General features: G+C 33.2%; 3 protein-coding genes across 3 annotated transcripts; all 3 read right to left on the reverse strand.

Annotated features, from left to right (window-relative positions):
• Positions 1-238: 238 nt before the first annotated feature.
• On the reverse strand, positions 239-2,252 carry LOC107478373 (NAD(P)H dehydrogenase (quinone) FQR1-like). Its single transcript, XM_016098513.3, has 4 exons — positions 2,036-2,252; positions 1,239-1,332; positions 844-1,106; positions 239-746 (listed from the first exon to the last, which is right to left on the reverse strand). The coding sequence occupies exons 1-4, from the start codon at positions 2,056-2,058 to the stop codon at positions 515-517; spliced, it is 612 nt and encodes a 203-aa protein (XP_015953999.1). The 5' UTR covers positions 2,059-2,252; the 3' UTR covers positions 239-514.
• A 911-nt stretch (positions 2,253-3,163) lies between these two features.
• On the reverse strand, positions 3,164-4,967 carry LOC107478364 (NAD(P)H dehydrogenase (quinone) FQR1-like). The gene is made up of 4 exons (XM_016098506.3): positions 4,896-4,967; positions 4,593-4,686; positions 3,564-3,829; positions 3,164-3,474 (listed from the first exon to the last, which is right to left on the reverse strand). The coding sequence occupies exons 1-4, from the start codon at positions 4,916-4,918 to the stop codon at positions 3,249-3,251; spliced, it is 609 nt and encodes a 202-aa protein (XP_015953992.1). The 5' UTR covers positions 4,919-4,967; the 3' UTR covers positions 3,164-3,248.
• A 5,269-nt stretch (positions 4,968-10,236) lies between these two features.
• On the reverse strand, positions 10,237-13,610 carry LOC107478363 (uncharacterized). The gene is made up of 5 exons (XM_021136733.2): positions 13,589-13,610; positions 13,336-13,454; positions 12,691-13,221; positions 10,719-12,004; positions 10,237-10,360 (listed from the first exon to the last, which is right to left on the reverse strand). Exons 1-5 carry the CDS (start codon positions 13,608-13,610, stop codon positions 10,237-10,239), a joined length of 2,082 nt encoding a protein of 693 aa, XP_020992392.2.
• Positions 13,611-13,822: the final 212 nt, after the last annotated feature.

The raw sequence follows: 13,822 nt of genomic DNA on the forward strand, positions 1-13,822 counted from the left end.
CAGACACGACAACTTTTTTTGATTAAGATACAAAAGAAGGCAACAAGTATCTTCTATGCCTAAGAAGAAATAATTAATTAAAACAAACTTTCTTCATTTCAGTGAATGTACCACTAACAACTACACTCTAGAGCAGACAAATAAAATTCAATACAAATTATTTGCATCTTATCACTTTTTTTATAAATTTGGTAAAAAAAAAAATTTCTTTTCACCCAATTCAACTCTTCATCAAAGAAATTCCCAACTCTGGTATACATTTTAATAGTGTGCTTTCGGAGGCAAAACCACTAATATGACTTATACTTTTCAACTTGAGAGACTAAAGTTAATATTTGAATGTTGGGGACTCAAATGACTAATTCATAAAGCTTAAACGACTAAAATAAAACTTCAATCTATTTGTGTGCTTGATGAACACAGAATGCAAACGAAGACAAGAAGTACTAGAATAGAACTCCATACAAATCAATATCACCTTGAAAAGAAAAAATTGCCAAAAACATTATATGCTTTATGCAGCATCCTTGAGCTTCTTGGTGATGGTGGCAAGAATATTCCCCTGATAGAATGCTTGCAGCAATTCAATCTCAGAAACCTGTCTTGTTCCATCACCAGCATAAGTCCCTGCTCCATAAGGGCTTCCACCTTTCACTTCTTCCATCTCGAACATGCAATGGCCGAACGTGTATCCGATCGGAACATATATCATTCCATGATGTGCCAGCATTGTTATAGCAGTAAGGCTATACATAAATCATGACAAGTTTGATCAGCAACTAATAAGTACATAGTGATATCTACTAAGGAACAGAGTTAAGATATAGAAGCTTGTTTTCTCACGGTGTTGTTTCTTGTCCACCGCCTTGCGAACCGGTGCTGTAGAAGAGTCCAGCAGGCTTGCCTACAAGGTCTTGTTGCAACCAAAGAGGTCCGGTTTTGTCAAGAAAATCCATGAACTGGGCAGCCATCATTCCGAACCGCGTGGGGAAGCCGAAGATAAGGCCATCAGCTCCATTGAGCATATCAGGTTCAATGATTGGTACATCACTCTTTGGTGGTGCATTCAGCTTATGAAGCACTCCATTTGGTAGTGTCTCAGGTACCTGCTCATATTAATATGATTTTTTTCAAATGGATATTTTGGATATACTGGAAATGGAAATCCATATGCTTAGGAATGATATCATATATTTATATGGTAAGTCAAAAATATTAGTTAATTAATTAATACATGCCTGCCATAGTTTGGCCTCAACACCTTGTACAGATTCTGCACCTCTCTTTATTTGTCTTGCTAGTTGCTCCACATGCCCATACATCGAGTAGTAACTGTCAAAATAAAAGAAATAATGTTGTTCTTTTTTGTAAATAAAGCTGTAAAACTAAAAAAGAAAGGTGAAAATGCAAAACTGAAGGCACCAAGGTCTAGATTTTATCACTCTCATTGTAAATTAATCTTGTATTGAAAAAGAAAGTTCCATTTCATCAATCTTGTCTTAAAGTATAAGATCAAAACTGACTTCACTTTCTTATAAACAGTGCAGAATCAAGTTTGGCAATATAAGATAGCTGAAAAGAAGATGAAAGTTGCATGATCACAGATCACAAAATGACATCAACCCCTTTAATGGAAAATACTTAATTCTTGAAATTTTTATATATCAATTTCAGATGTAGAAGCATCTATTCTAATGGCAAAAGTAGTAATCTAACACAAACAAGCACAAAAAATCTTCATCTCTAAATATCTTGATCATGCTTCCAATTCAAGTCAAAACAATCATAAAAACTGCGCTCTCACTAGAAGATAATTATAGCCCAAGAAAATTTAGAAAGATCCATTTTCTTTTTACAAATCAATATCACAAACAAAGAAGAGCCCGTTTGAATAAGTGAAAGAAGATCAGTTGTGAATTTTCCATAATGAAAGACCATGCATGAGAGAACGATAAATTTGAAAAAAGGAGAGATTAATCACTAATTATTAATTAACATGATATTACGAAACAAAGAAGAAAAATAAGGGGCATACACAATGTAAACTTTGACTGCCATTGATGATTTTTAATGTTCTCTTTCAGTTGATGATTGTGTGTTGTTATGTGTTTCTTCGTCGTTGATGGTTGAAGAATAGTAGTGGCAACTGCACGGGAGATACTTATTAAGCTCTTATAGTTAGGAACCAATTTTTGTTAACTAATAATTAGTTAATCTTTTTCTTTTAATTTTTTTCTTTTTATCTCTATAATATCAACTCAAATTTTTACTCCTTTTTCAATTACTGTCTTATTGGCTAATTATTAGTTAAAAAAAGTTTGTAAATAATTTTTTATTTGACTAATTAATTTTTGTTTTCTTACTTCAGGGATACTTCAAACACAAATTAATATGATAGTTTGACATTTATAAATATTTAATTACTGTTTAAACCTTATATGTACATAAAAAAATGCTGTGTATGGTGAGTTGTGGCTTTTGTGGTAAGAACAATCCCAATTGTAAGTGTAGACTGGGTAGTATTGATTCATCCCAAGATTTAGTGGAGAATTAGATATGGAATGCAACAAGAATTCAGATTCTATGACAGCAAGGCAAGGTGTGTAAACCATCAGAATTTATCAGCACTAATGATATTTATTCATTAAGTTGCATGTGTATTTCATGGTTAGAGAGTTTGGTAGGAGTTAGTTTCAGTAGTAAAGTGTTCTTATTTATTTATTTTGGGTTTTCTCTTTTCTGTCTAATATTTTTATGGAGTAATCAGAGAATTCTTGCACAACAATTCAACCAAAATCCTCCAAACAGGAAGCCGAATTCGGAAGACCTATTCCAACAATTTATGCAGATTCAAGCTGCCTTTTACAAAGAGAACCAAACCAATTCATGATTCATAAGTTCCCAATAAGCAACAGTAAAGATGAGGAGAACAGAATCAGTTAAGTTTTGTTACATTAAAATTGAATGATTGGAAACATGAGAAAGAGGAAGTATCTAATGATAAAGGACCAATATTTGATTCAGAATAAGAGCCATACCACTTAAAGATATTTAATTACCAGCAGAAATTACTAACGATTATAACATAAGTATGAAATTGATGTCAAAAATAAATTTACTCCTTTACAATGTAACAGAACAATAGAAGTAAGCACATGGCACTAGTTCTTTTAAACCTATATTACTATAGAAACAGTAATAGAACCCAATAACAATGTTCAATCTAACAAATTTTGTATCCACTGTGTTTATATTGCATATCCCTTAAGCTTCTTTGTGATGGTTGCAATATAATTCCCCTGGTGGAATGCTTGCTCCAACTCTAGGAAAGTTGGCTCTTCAAAACTATAACTGGCCGTGCCATAGGGTGTTCCGCCTTTCACTTGTTCCATCTCAAACATTCCAGGCCTAAAAGTGTATCCAATAGGAACAAACAACATTCCATGATGAACAAGCTGAGTGACAGCACTAAGCCTGTCAAAAGAAGTAGTGAAATGTATCAGCCACATTCAAATTTGCCAAAGAAACAGCATTATTTCTAGGTAAGAGATTTCGCTTCGTACGCTGAAGTCTCTTGGCCACATCCTTGGTGGTGCGCACTGCAGAAGATTCCAGCTGGTTTGCCTGCAAGCTCCTGTGTTTTCCAAAGGCATCCGGTCGCGTCCAGAAAAGCCTTAAACTGAGGCGCCATCATTCCGAATCTTGATGGAAAACCGAAGATGAATCCGTCGGCCTTAGGGAGCTCATCAGGCTTAATCACAGGTATGTCTATGTCCATCTCAGTCTTGAATGAACCTTTTGGCCAATCTATCATCTGTTTGTCAGGTACCTGCTCATACCTCATTCAGCAATTAACTATGGAGTTTATTTTCTCATTGAAATCAACATTTAGAAATTATTGGAAAAATCAAAAGGCAATTAGTTTCCCCCTGCTGAAGAGAACTTGGTCACAGAGCATTGTTAGATTTCAAGAGAGAAACATCTTGCTTACTTATTTCCTTTTGTTTGTTGGTGTGGCAGAATTGTATAGATGATTACAAAATGTGTACACAAAAAAATTGATCACCAAATTAGACATAGGCATAAAATATATATTGAAAATAAATTAAACACATGCATTTATACATAAATAACAAATTTAGTGGCTGATTTTTAATATGTGCATTGTATTTTTGTTTAACGAAATACTGGAGCCACAAGAAGTGACTTTGTTAACAATGCAAGAATGAAGTGAACTTTACAAAAACAAAGTATGAATCCAATACAGGTTAACAATCATGGCATGAACAATAATGATAACACTGCAATAATTATTGGTAATATAAAGCAGAATTACTATTACTAATTGACTAATAATGACAAAGAGCCAATTTTCTTCGGTCAATATTAACTAATTTTTTAAAAATTATTTTATTTATCTTAAAACTCTAAATCATAAATCTTTAATTTTAAATTCTCAAAAAAAAAATAAAAATTTTAAAATTAAAGAAAAGATTGGCTGATGTTGATGATCTAAAAATTAGTCCCCTTTTCTTCTCTTTTCAAATTTTATGGAAAATGTGGCACATGAAAACATATATGAATACACATACCTTCCACAGTGTGGCTTTAACACCTTCTACAGATTCAGCGCCTGTTCTTATTTTTTCGGCTAGTCTGTATAAGCACGAACTCCGCGCGTAGTACCTGGAAAAAAAAAAAAATAATACATATAGCAGAATAGAAGCATACTAAGAAATTCATTAAAGAACGAAATGAAAATCCGAATTCAATTAGCACTCAAGAAGCTCAAAGAACATCGAAATTAGAACCAATCCATTTGATGAGGCACGCAAGAAACAGGGTTAACAATGATACAGATAACGTAACGCAGAAGACAAACAAAAAGTTCATACACGATGTAAATTTTGACAGCCATTATTGATGGATGATGAATTGATGATCTTTCAAGTTCTCTGTGCTTCTCCTTTCTTTCTTTCGTAGGCTAAATGAAAACGAAAACCCTTGAGGTTAATGATTGTGAAAATGGCGGGAAGTCTCGTTAGCCTTTTTTCTTTTATTGGACTGGAGTCGTTAGCCTTTTATTATATATTGTGTAGCATTTGAACGTGAAAATAAGTGAAATTGTCTTTCTAGTGCTTAACTTTGGAAAAGTATACATAGATAATAAGAATACTAAATAATATGAATAATGAATATGTATGATGTTTAATTCGATAGATATACAGGTGATTATATTCGTTATTTTCTATTGGATAGTAATTTGGAGATAAAATGTGTTTATAAAGTGTTTTTTTATTTTATTGAATTAATTCTAGAGTCTAATGGTCTGTTTGTTTGCCTAATAAAATCGTTTAACTTTTTCTTTTTTTTTGGCAAAAAAGTAACTTCTTAATTATTGTTCACTTTGTCAGGAATATTTTAGTTTAGGAGTTTTGTTAGGTAGACAATAATTTTTATAAACAATGTGAATAATAAACTCTACAATTAACTCAATAAAGTAAAAAAATACTCCATCTATAAATTATTTCATAAACCTTAACATTAGGATAACCATCCGCACACCTAGTAAATTGAACATCCAGTCATTATTAACTGTGCATGAGTAAATCGAATCAAAAGAAATAACCATCCAATTAAAAGTAACGAACAACCCTAATCCTAATCCTAACTCTAAATGCTAACCCTAACCCTAATCCTAACCGTAACTCTAATCTTCTGTATACCTATTAAATTGAATATCCGATATATCTATTGTTCACGTTATTTAATATTTTTATTATCTATCTATACCTTTCCTTTAGTTTTTATGACCCAACGGGTCAATACAATGAGTAATTCGTTTGTTCCTGTGCATTTATTCTTTTTAACAAGTACAAATGGCTTAGATATTTTTAGCAAAAATAAAATTATTAGAAAAAAGAAGGCATCTTAATTACTTAAGGAATTAAAATTTTCATGTATTATTTTTTTCATAAAAAAATAGTTTAGTGATAAGTATAATATATCGAGTTTGCATTGTTCTCTTCTCTTAAATACTTTACATTTAATTGTTATTTATATTACGAAGTGTGTGAAAAATATAGCTCTTTTTAAGTGCTTGGGATTTAGTCAAGTCCTTGGAAAAGTAGTAGAGCGTTACCATTTGCTTTTTAATTTGTTTAAACAAAGTGGTGCAAAAAGTATCACTCTTTACAAATGCTTGACGTTATCTTGGAACCTCTTGAAAAAGTACAAGTACTAATTCATTTTTTCATTTAATTTAAGCATGCTTATGCAATTTTGAAAAATTATCGTTGTTTTCATATACTCAATTCTCTCCCTCTTGTGTCTTGTGCTTACCAACTAGAAGATATCTATATCCTACAAGACAAAATATAAAAAAAATAGAAAATATCCTTTATATAGAAAATAATAAATCATAACAAATAGATGAATTGATAAAAGAGTTCTTAATCTAGAAATTAAATTCAAATAATATACACTTAGGTGACTTCACTTTTAAAGGTGGTCTTTTTCCTCGTGTGTACATGCAAAATAATAGATTAATGTGTAACATACACGTTAGTCTTGTAACTGTTAGCTCCATGAAATTTTACAAAGAATTTTGATGATTAATAAATCTAAATATAATTTAATAAATTTATTAATGTACTAATATTTGCTCAAGTGTGTCAATGAGAAATATGAATAAGTAAAAAAACTGAGAAACAACGTCGGAAAATAAGTTGAGTGGGCTGACTACCATAGAAATAAGTTTGCACAAAACTGATCACATAAAGGATTCGTCAAATCAGTTGTAGAAGTTGAAAATGTCTTTTAACTGGTTCACCTAGTGAGTGTTTAATGTTGACACCCTCAATCATTCAATGATTCTAGTCTTGAGAAGTATTAAAGAAAGAATATAACATTCTTAGGTCAAGCTGTGGTTTGGTATGAGTCTTACTTGAGAAAGGCAGGAAAATATCTAAGACTCTTGGTTAATTGGATATCCAACTAAGTCCCTTTTTAGATAGAGAATGCTTGAGCAACAATATTATTTAACGTTCTTAGCTAGTAAGGTATTCAATTTGAGTTTTACTTGAGATGATCTGCTGAATATCTGATAAAGTCAATTATAGTCTTAATAAGACTTCAAAAACTAATATCTAAGGTTATTAAGTTATACCGTGGTGGAATCTGAGTCAAAGTTATAGCCTCAAAAAGTTTTGTGCAAATAATATCTTTATACACTTATTCTAATAGCAAGTCATTTGAGGACTGGATATAGGCATTTTTAGCTGAAATAATATATATCACTTGTACTTCTCACTTTGAACTCTATATTTCTTTCATCTATATTTATCTTTTACTAAGTAGTTTATTCAAAGTTCAACCTTTTCTAAAAGCATATAAGATTGTTATAAATCGTTTTAAAAAGCTGTCTATAGTCAGCCATAGACTTTAAAAGATATCTTTCAAATATTTGCATCTCAGAATCCTTTTTAAGCAAATTTAAAACGAGGTTGCAATCTAAACAAATGACATATATTTCCACTACAACCAAAATAGGAAAGACTTTGAGCATCTTAACGGTTGTAGAAGCAAAGATCCACGACAGATCCTACATCGAATCACCTTGAAGGACTTCTCTCAATAGTCCTCTCAATAAAATTAGGAAATAATAATTTTCTAACGATAAATAGGAACTCAAAGCATTTTTCTCTTCTCCATTAGGAGGAACTAGCTTTAATCTTTATTATGGTCCCACTTAATTAATTAATTAAAATACTTGAAATTAATGTAATTCATTATTTTGAATAATGTAATTTAAATTTATAAATTTAAAAATAATTTATTATTAAAAGATATTAATATTAAATAAATTCATATATAACAATAATACACAATATATAATTCGGGATTACACTAATTTGTAAAATTACTTAATATAAAGAAAAACATAATTAAGCTCTATAGTTGACTACAAGCATTGTGAAATTACCATATGTATTCAATCAAGTCCTCTTTCAATTGTCTATGCTGCTGCCTATTTCGAAGTTGGGCATTTCTTTGGAGAAATTGATGGTATGGTGCAAAATCTTCTTCTCCCAGCTGAGATTGTGATAAGCCATTTTCGACATCATCATACTCTAAGCCTTGAGTAAAATTTCAAGCATAAGTGTCTCTTTCATCCTCAACAATCATATTATGCAATATAATACAAACTCTCATTATGTTGGCAAGCTTCTTCTTTTCTCAAAAACGAGCTGGACCACGTATAATTGCAAAGCGTGCTTGCAACACTCTGAATGCTCGCTCCACATCTTTTCTTTGCCTTTCTTGGTATTGTGCAAATAACTTGCGTTTCTCTCCTTATGGCTTTGAGATTGATTTGACAAATGTGGATCATTTAGGATAAATACCATCTGCTAAATAGTATCCCATAGTATAATTATTACCATTAATGGTATAATTTACCTCTGGAGCACAGTCATTTAGAATATCATCGAACACTGGAGAATGATCTAATACGTTGATATCGTTATTTAAACTAGAAACTACATCACATAACAGTAATATGCAATAAAAATAAGAACATACTACATAACTCTACGAATACAAGGAACCATTAAATAAACCACTTGCCGATTATTTTCTCACATGCAATCTCATGAAGAGCTCATCGTTTTTCACTCATTGTAGACGTGTCAGCAGTAAGTATTTGCATATCCATTTTCCTTTCCCTTTCCTTGGCCATCCTTTCCATTTTCCTTTCTTTTGTTTTTATCTCCATTTCTTTAATATACCTCTGAGTTTGTAATTATTGTTCCTTCATTGCCGCTTGAGCTTGTAATTCTTGTTCTTTCATTGCCGCTTGAATTTGTAACTCCTTCTCTTTAATTGCCATAATCTTTGCTCTATGTTCCCTCTCCTCTTCTCTTTCTTTTTCCCTATCCATTAGTTCCTTTTCTCTGACATTCTTAATATCTTCTATTAGAGATAATTTTTTAACGACCGATTATTTCTTTTTTCTAAAATCTTCAGATATTTGTGCTTTTTCCTTACCTTTTCGCTTGCTCTTCTTTGATCCTTATGGGCGAACGGGAGAGTCCACACCGGGTTCGTCAGCCAATGGTGTTTCTGGGTTTGATGATGATGAGTATGCTCCAGTTGCACTAACATTTGTTCTCTTTGAGCCGCCACTCTGTGTAGGTAGTTGGCTTCTCCATTTTTGCTCCAACATAAACATGTTCCAATGCCTCTCAAAAGTGAATTTTTGACCATAATTTGTGAAGTAAAGTTTATAGGCCAACTCCTTTATATCATTAGCGTTCGAACCACTCCTTATATTTCGAATAGCTTGATCATAGCAACCAGCAAATTGTGCAACAGCCTTGTTGATCATCGTTTCTTACATGCAACTACCCCTCTTGTCATGTCGGAGCAAAATTCTACACAGTAGCTATGAATTCGACTCCAAATGTTTCCCTTTTTTTATCGGTACCAACTATAGGGTTAGTTGAACACGAGGGTTGGCAAAATCTGAATATTGCGAATTTGGACTAGATTGTATAGGAGTCTGAGAGGATGGGTTAGAAGAGCCACCAACACCAGATGAGTTATGTCTTGATGCATTGGATTGAGTTGGAAACGGCAAAGAAGTTGGAGTAACATTTCCGATAGAGGGGTTAAATATGGATGAAAATGGAAAATGTGGTGTTTGTGAATTTTGATTTTGTGGTTGAAATATAGGAAATTGATTATTATAAGGAGCTTGAAAATTGAAATTAAAAAGATTTTGTGGATTTGGATTTTGAAATGTATTCGGTAGTGTGAAGTTTTGATTTGGGACTTAAGAGTTTGAGGTTTGAGATTGTTAGGTATTTGGAATTTGAGAAAAGTTTTGTAAGTAATTGAAGAAAGAATTGAGTTGGTTTGGATCCATTTTTCCGAACAAAAAATAATATTAGCAGAACTTTGATTTTGTAAACTTAGAAGAAAATGAAGAAGAGTAGTAGAAAATGTGAGAATAAAAGTGTATATAATTAATTATTTTAATTATTAATAAATTAATTACGATTTTAATTAAAATTTTATATAATTATTTATTTAAATAATAAATGGCAAGTTATTATTGGCCATCTCATAGTCTCATTCAGAAGGCCTGGTTTCTCTTGAAATCTGTGTGAGGACCTTTTCTTCATTTCCTCCAACGGTAAAGGCCTCGTTGTGTCAGAAAAAGTAGAATTGGACTCATGCATTGGACTTGCTCTTAGAAGATGATGCTGAGAATGACAGAGATCTGCACAATATTGTTATCATGCGCTTTAGACCATCTCCAGTAGGGAACTCATCCCAGTTCCTGTTTATGGCCCACCTGTCATAAAAAGTAACTCCACATCAGCTTTTGTGTCATAAACAGTAAATAGGAACTTACAACATCTATCTCTTCTCCATTAGGAGGAACTGACTTTAGTCCCTGTTGTGGTCCCACTTAATTAATTAATTAAAATACTTGAAATTAATGTAATTAATTTTTTTTAATAATATTATTTAAATTTATAAATTTAAAAATAATTCACTATTAAAAGATATTAATATTAAATAAATAATTAACTATTAAAAGATATTAATATTAAATAAATTCATATATAATAATAATACATAATATATAATTCGGGGTTACACTATTTGTAAAATTACTTAATACAAAGAAAAACATAATTAAGCTTTACAGTTGACGACAAGCATTGTGAAATTGCCATATGTGTTCAATCAAGTCCTCTTTCAATTGTCTATGCTGCTGCATATTTCGAAGTTGGGCATTTCTTTGGAGAAATTGATGGTATGGTGCGAAATCTTCTTCTCCCAGCTGAGGTTGTGATAAGCCATTTTCGACATCATCATACTCCAAGCCCTGAGCAAAATTTCCTGCATAAGTGTCTCTTTCATCCTCAACAATCATATTATGCAATATAATACAAGCTCTCATTATGTTGGCAAGCTTCTTTTTTTCCCAAAAATGAGTTGGACCACGTATAATTGCAAAGCGTGCTTGCAACACTCCGAATGCTCGCTCCACATCTTTTCTTTGCCCTTCTTGGTATTGTGCAAATAACTTGCGTTTCTCCCCTTGTGGCTTTGAGATTGATTTGACAAATGTGACCCATTCAGGATAAATACCATCTGCTAAATAGTATCCCATAGTATGATTATTACCATTAATAGTGAAATTTACCTCCGGAGTACGGTCATTTAGAATATCATCGAATATTGGAGAACGATCTAACACGTTGATATCGTTATTTGAACCAGAAACTCCAAAGAACGCATGCCATATCCAAAGGTCTGAAGATGCTACAACCTCAAGTACTATGGTTGCAACCCCACGATAACCGCTCATGTACGTACCTTTCCACGCCTTTGGACAATTTTTCCATTGCCAATGCATGCAGTCAAATCTACCCAACATGCCAGGGAAGCCACGACCCTCCGCCATTTGTAGCAGGCGTTGTACGTCATTTGGTTTGGGATTTCGCAAGTATTCATCCTCGAACACCGAAATGACACCTTCAACAAATTTTTCCAAGCATTCAATTGTAGTGCTCTCGCCTATGCGCACATAATCATCAACAGCATCAGCTCCTACGCCATATGCTAACATCCGTATTGCAGCGGTACATTTCTGGAGTGGCGACAAGCCTCTTCTTCCAGTTGCATCAACCCTCTGTTGGAAATACGGATAGACGTTTGAGAGAGCATCTACTATCCGAAGGAACACCTGTCTTCTCATTCGAAATCTCCGTTGAAAAATGTCAGCATTATACACCGGTTCATCTGCAAAGTAATCTTGATAAAGGCGATCATGTCCTGCTTCTCGATCTCTGTTGATCCATCTACGAGTAATTGGGATAGAGCTTCTATCGATATCTTCTTCTTCTTCTGAATCTTGGAGTAAACACTCATCGATCCAATTATCTATGACTGTGTTATCTTGCCGTCTTCTTTTGCCATACAAAGCCTCATTAAACATATCAACAAAATTTCTAGCCATATTTAAAAATGTAATTTTTAGTTCTCTTTCGAGGTGAGAAACAAGAGTTGAAGTGGAGTTGCAGAGTCATTGATAGTTGATATTTATAAGTGTGTCTGCAATAAGTACCCTAACGGCTAGTTAACGGCTAGTTTTGCAACGGCTAGTTAACAGCTAGTTTTGCAACGGCTAGTTAACGGCTAGTTTTGCAACGGCTAGTTTTGCAACAGCTAGTTTTGCAATGGCTAGTTAACGGCTAGTTTTGCAACGGCTAGTTTTGCAACGGCCACTTTCATGAACAATAAGGGCACAATAATATTGACTAATTTAAAAACTTACATCAGAAATAAATAAAACAAACTACATCATAAACCAGTAATACACAATAAAAATAAGAACATACTACATAACTCTACTAATACAAGAAACCATTAAGTAAACCACTTGGCGATTATTTTCTCACATGCAATCTCATGAAGAGCTCGTCGTTTTTCACTCATTGTAGACGTGTCAGCATTAAGTATTTGCATATCCATCTCCCTTTCCCTTTCCTTGGCCATCCTTTTCATTTCCCTTTCTTTTGCTTTTATCTTCATTTCTTTAATATACCTCTGAGTTTGTAATTCTTTTTCTTTCATTGCTGCTTGAGCTTGTAATTCTTGTTCTTTCATTGCCGCTTGAATTTGTAACTCCTTCTCTTTGATTGCCATAATCTTTACTCTATGTTCCTTCTCCTCTTCTCTTTCTTTTTCCCTATCCATTAGTTCCTTTTCTCTAACATTCTTAATATCTTCCATGAGAGATAATTTTTTGACAACCGATGATTTTCTTTCGCTAAAATTTTCAGACATCTGTGCTTTTTCCTTACCTTTTCGCTTGCTCTTCTTTGATCCTTGTGGGCGAACGGGAGAGTCCACACCGGGTTCGTCAGCCAACGGTGTTTCTGGGTTTGATGAGGATGAGTATGCTCTAGTTGCACTAACATTGGTTCTCTTTGAGCCGCCACTCTGTGTAGGTAGTTGGCTTCTCCATTTTTGCTCCAACCGAAGCATGTTCCAATGCCTCTCAAAAGTGAATTTTTGACCATAATTTGTGGAATAAAGTTTATAAGCCAACTCCTTTATATCATCAGCGTTCGAACCACTCCTTATGTTTCGACTAGCTTGATCGTAGCAACCAGCAAATTGTGCAACAGCTTTGTTGATCTTATATCATCGTTTCTTACATGCAACTACCCCCCTTGTCATGTCGGAGCAAAATTCTACACAATAGCTATGAATTCGACTCCAAAATGTTTCTCCCTTTTGATCGGTACCAACTATAGGGTCAGTTGAAACATTTAACCATGCACTTATCAGCATCTCATCCTCTTTCCAATGCCAGTGTTGACTACTATCTTGCCTTCGATCTTCAATATCATCATCATTGTCGATAGCATCTAATCCACGAGGGTTGGCAAAATATGAATATTACAAATTTGGACTAGATTGTATAGGAGTCTGAGAGAATGGGTTAGAAGAGCCACCAACACCAGATGAGTTATGTCTTGATGCACTAAATTGAGTTGGAAACGGCAAGGAAGTTGGAGTAACATTTCCGATAGAAGGGTTAAATATGGATGAAAATGGTAAATGGGGTATTTGTGAATTTTGATTTTGTGATTGGAATATAGGAAATTGATTATTATAAGGAGTTTGAAAATTGAAATTAGAGAGATTTTGTGGATTTGGATTTTGAAATGTATTTGGTAGTATGAAGTTTTGATTTGGAACTTGAGAGTTTGAGGTTTGAGATTGTTGGGTATTT

This window comes from Arachis duranensis, chromosome 3 (genome assembly GCF_000817695.3).
Source record: "Arachis duranensis cultivar V14167 chromosome 3, aradu.V14167.gnm2.J7QH, whole genome shotgun sequence".
NCBI classification, from domain to species: Eukaryota; Viridiplantae; Streptophyta; class Magnoliopsida; order Fabales; family Fabaceae; genus Arachis; species Arachis duranensis.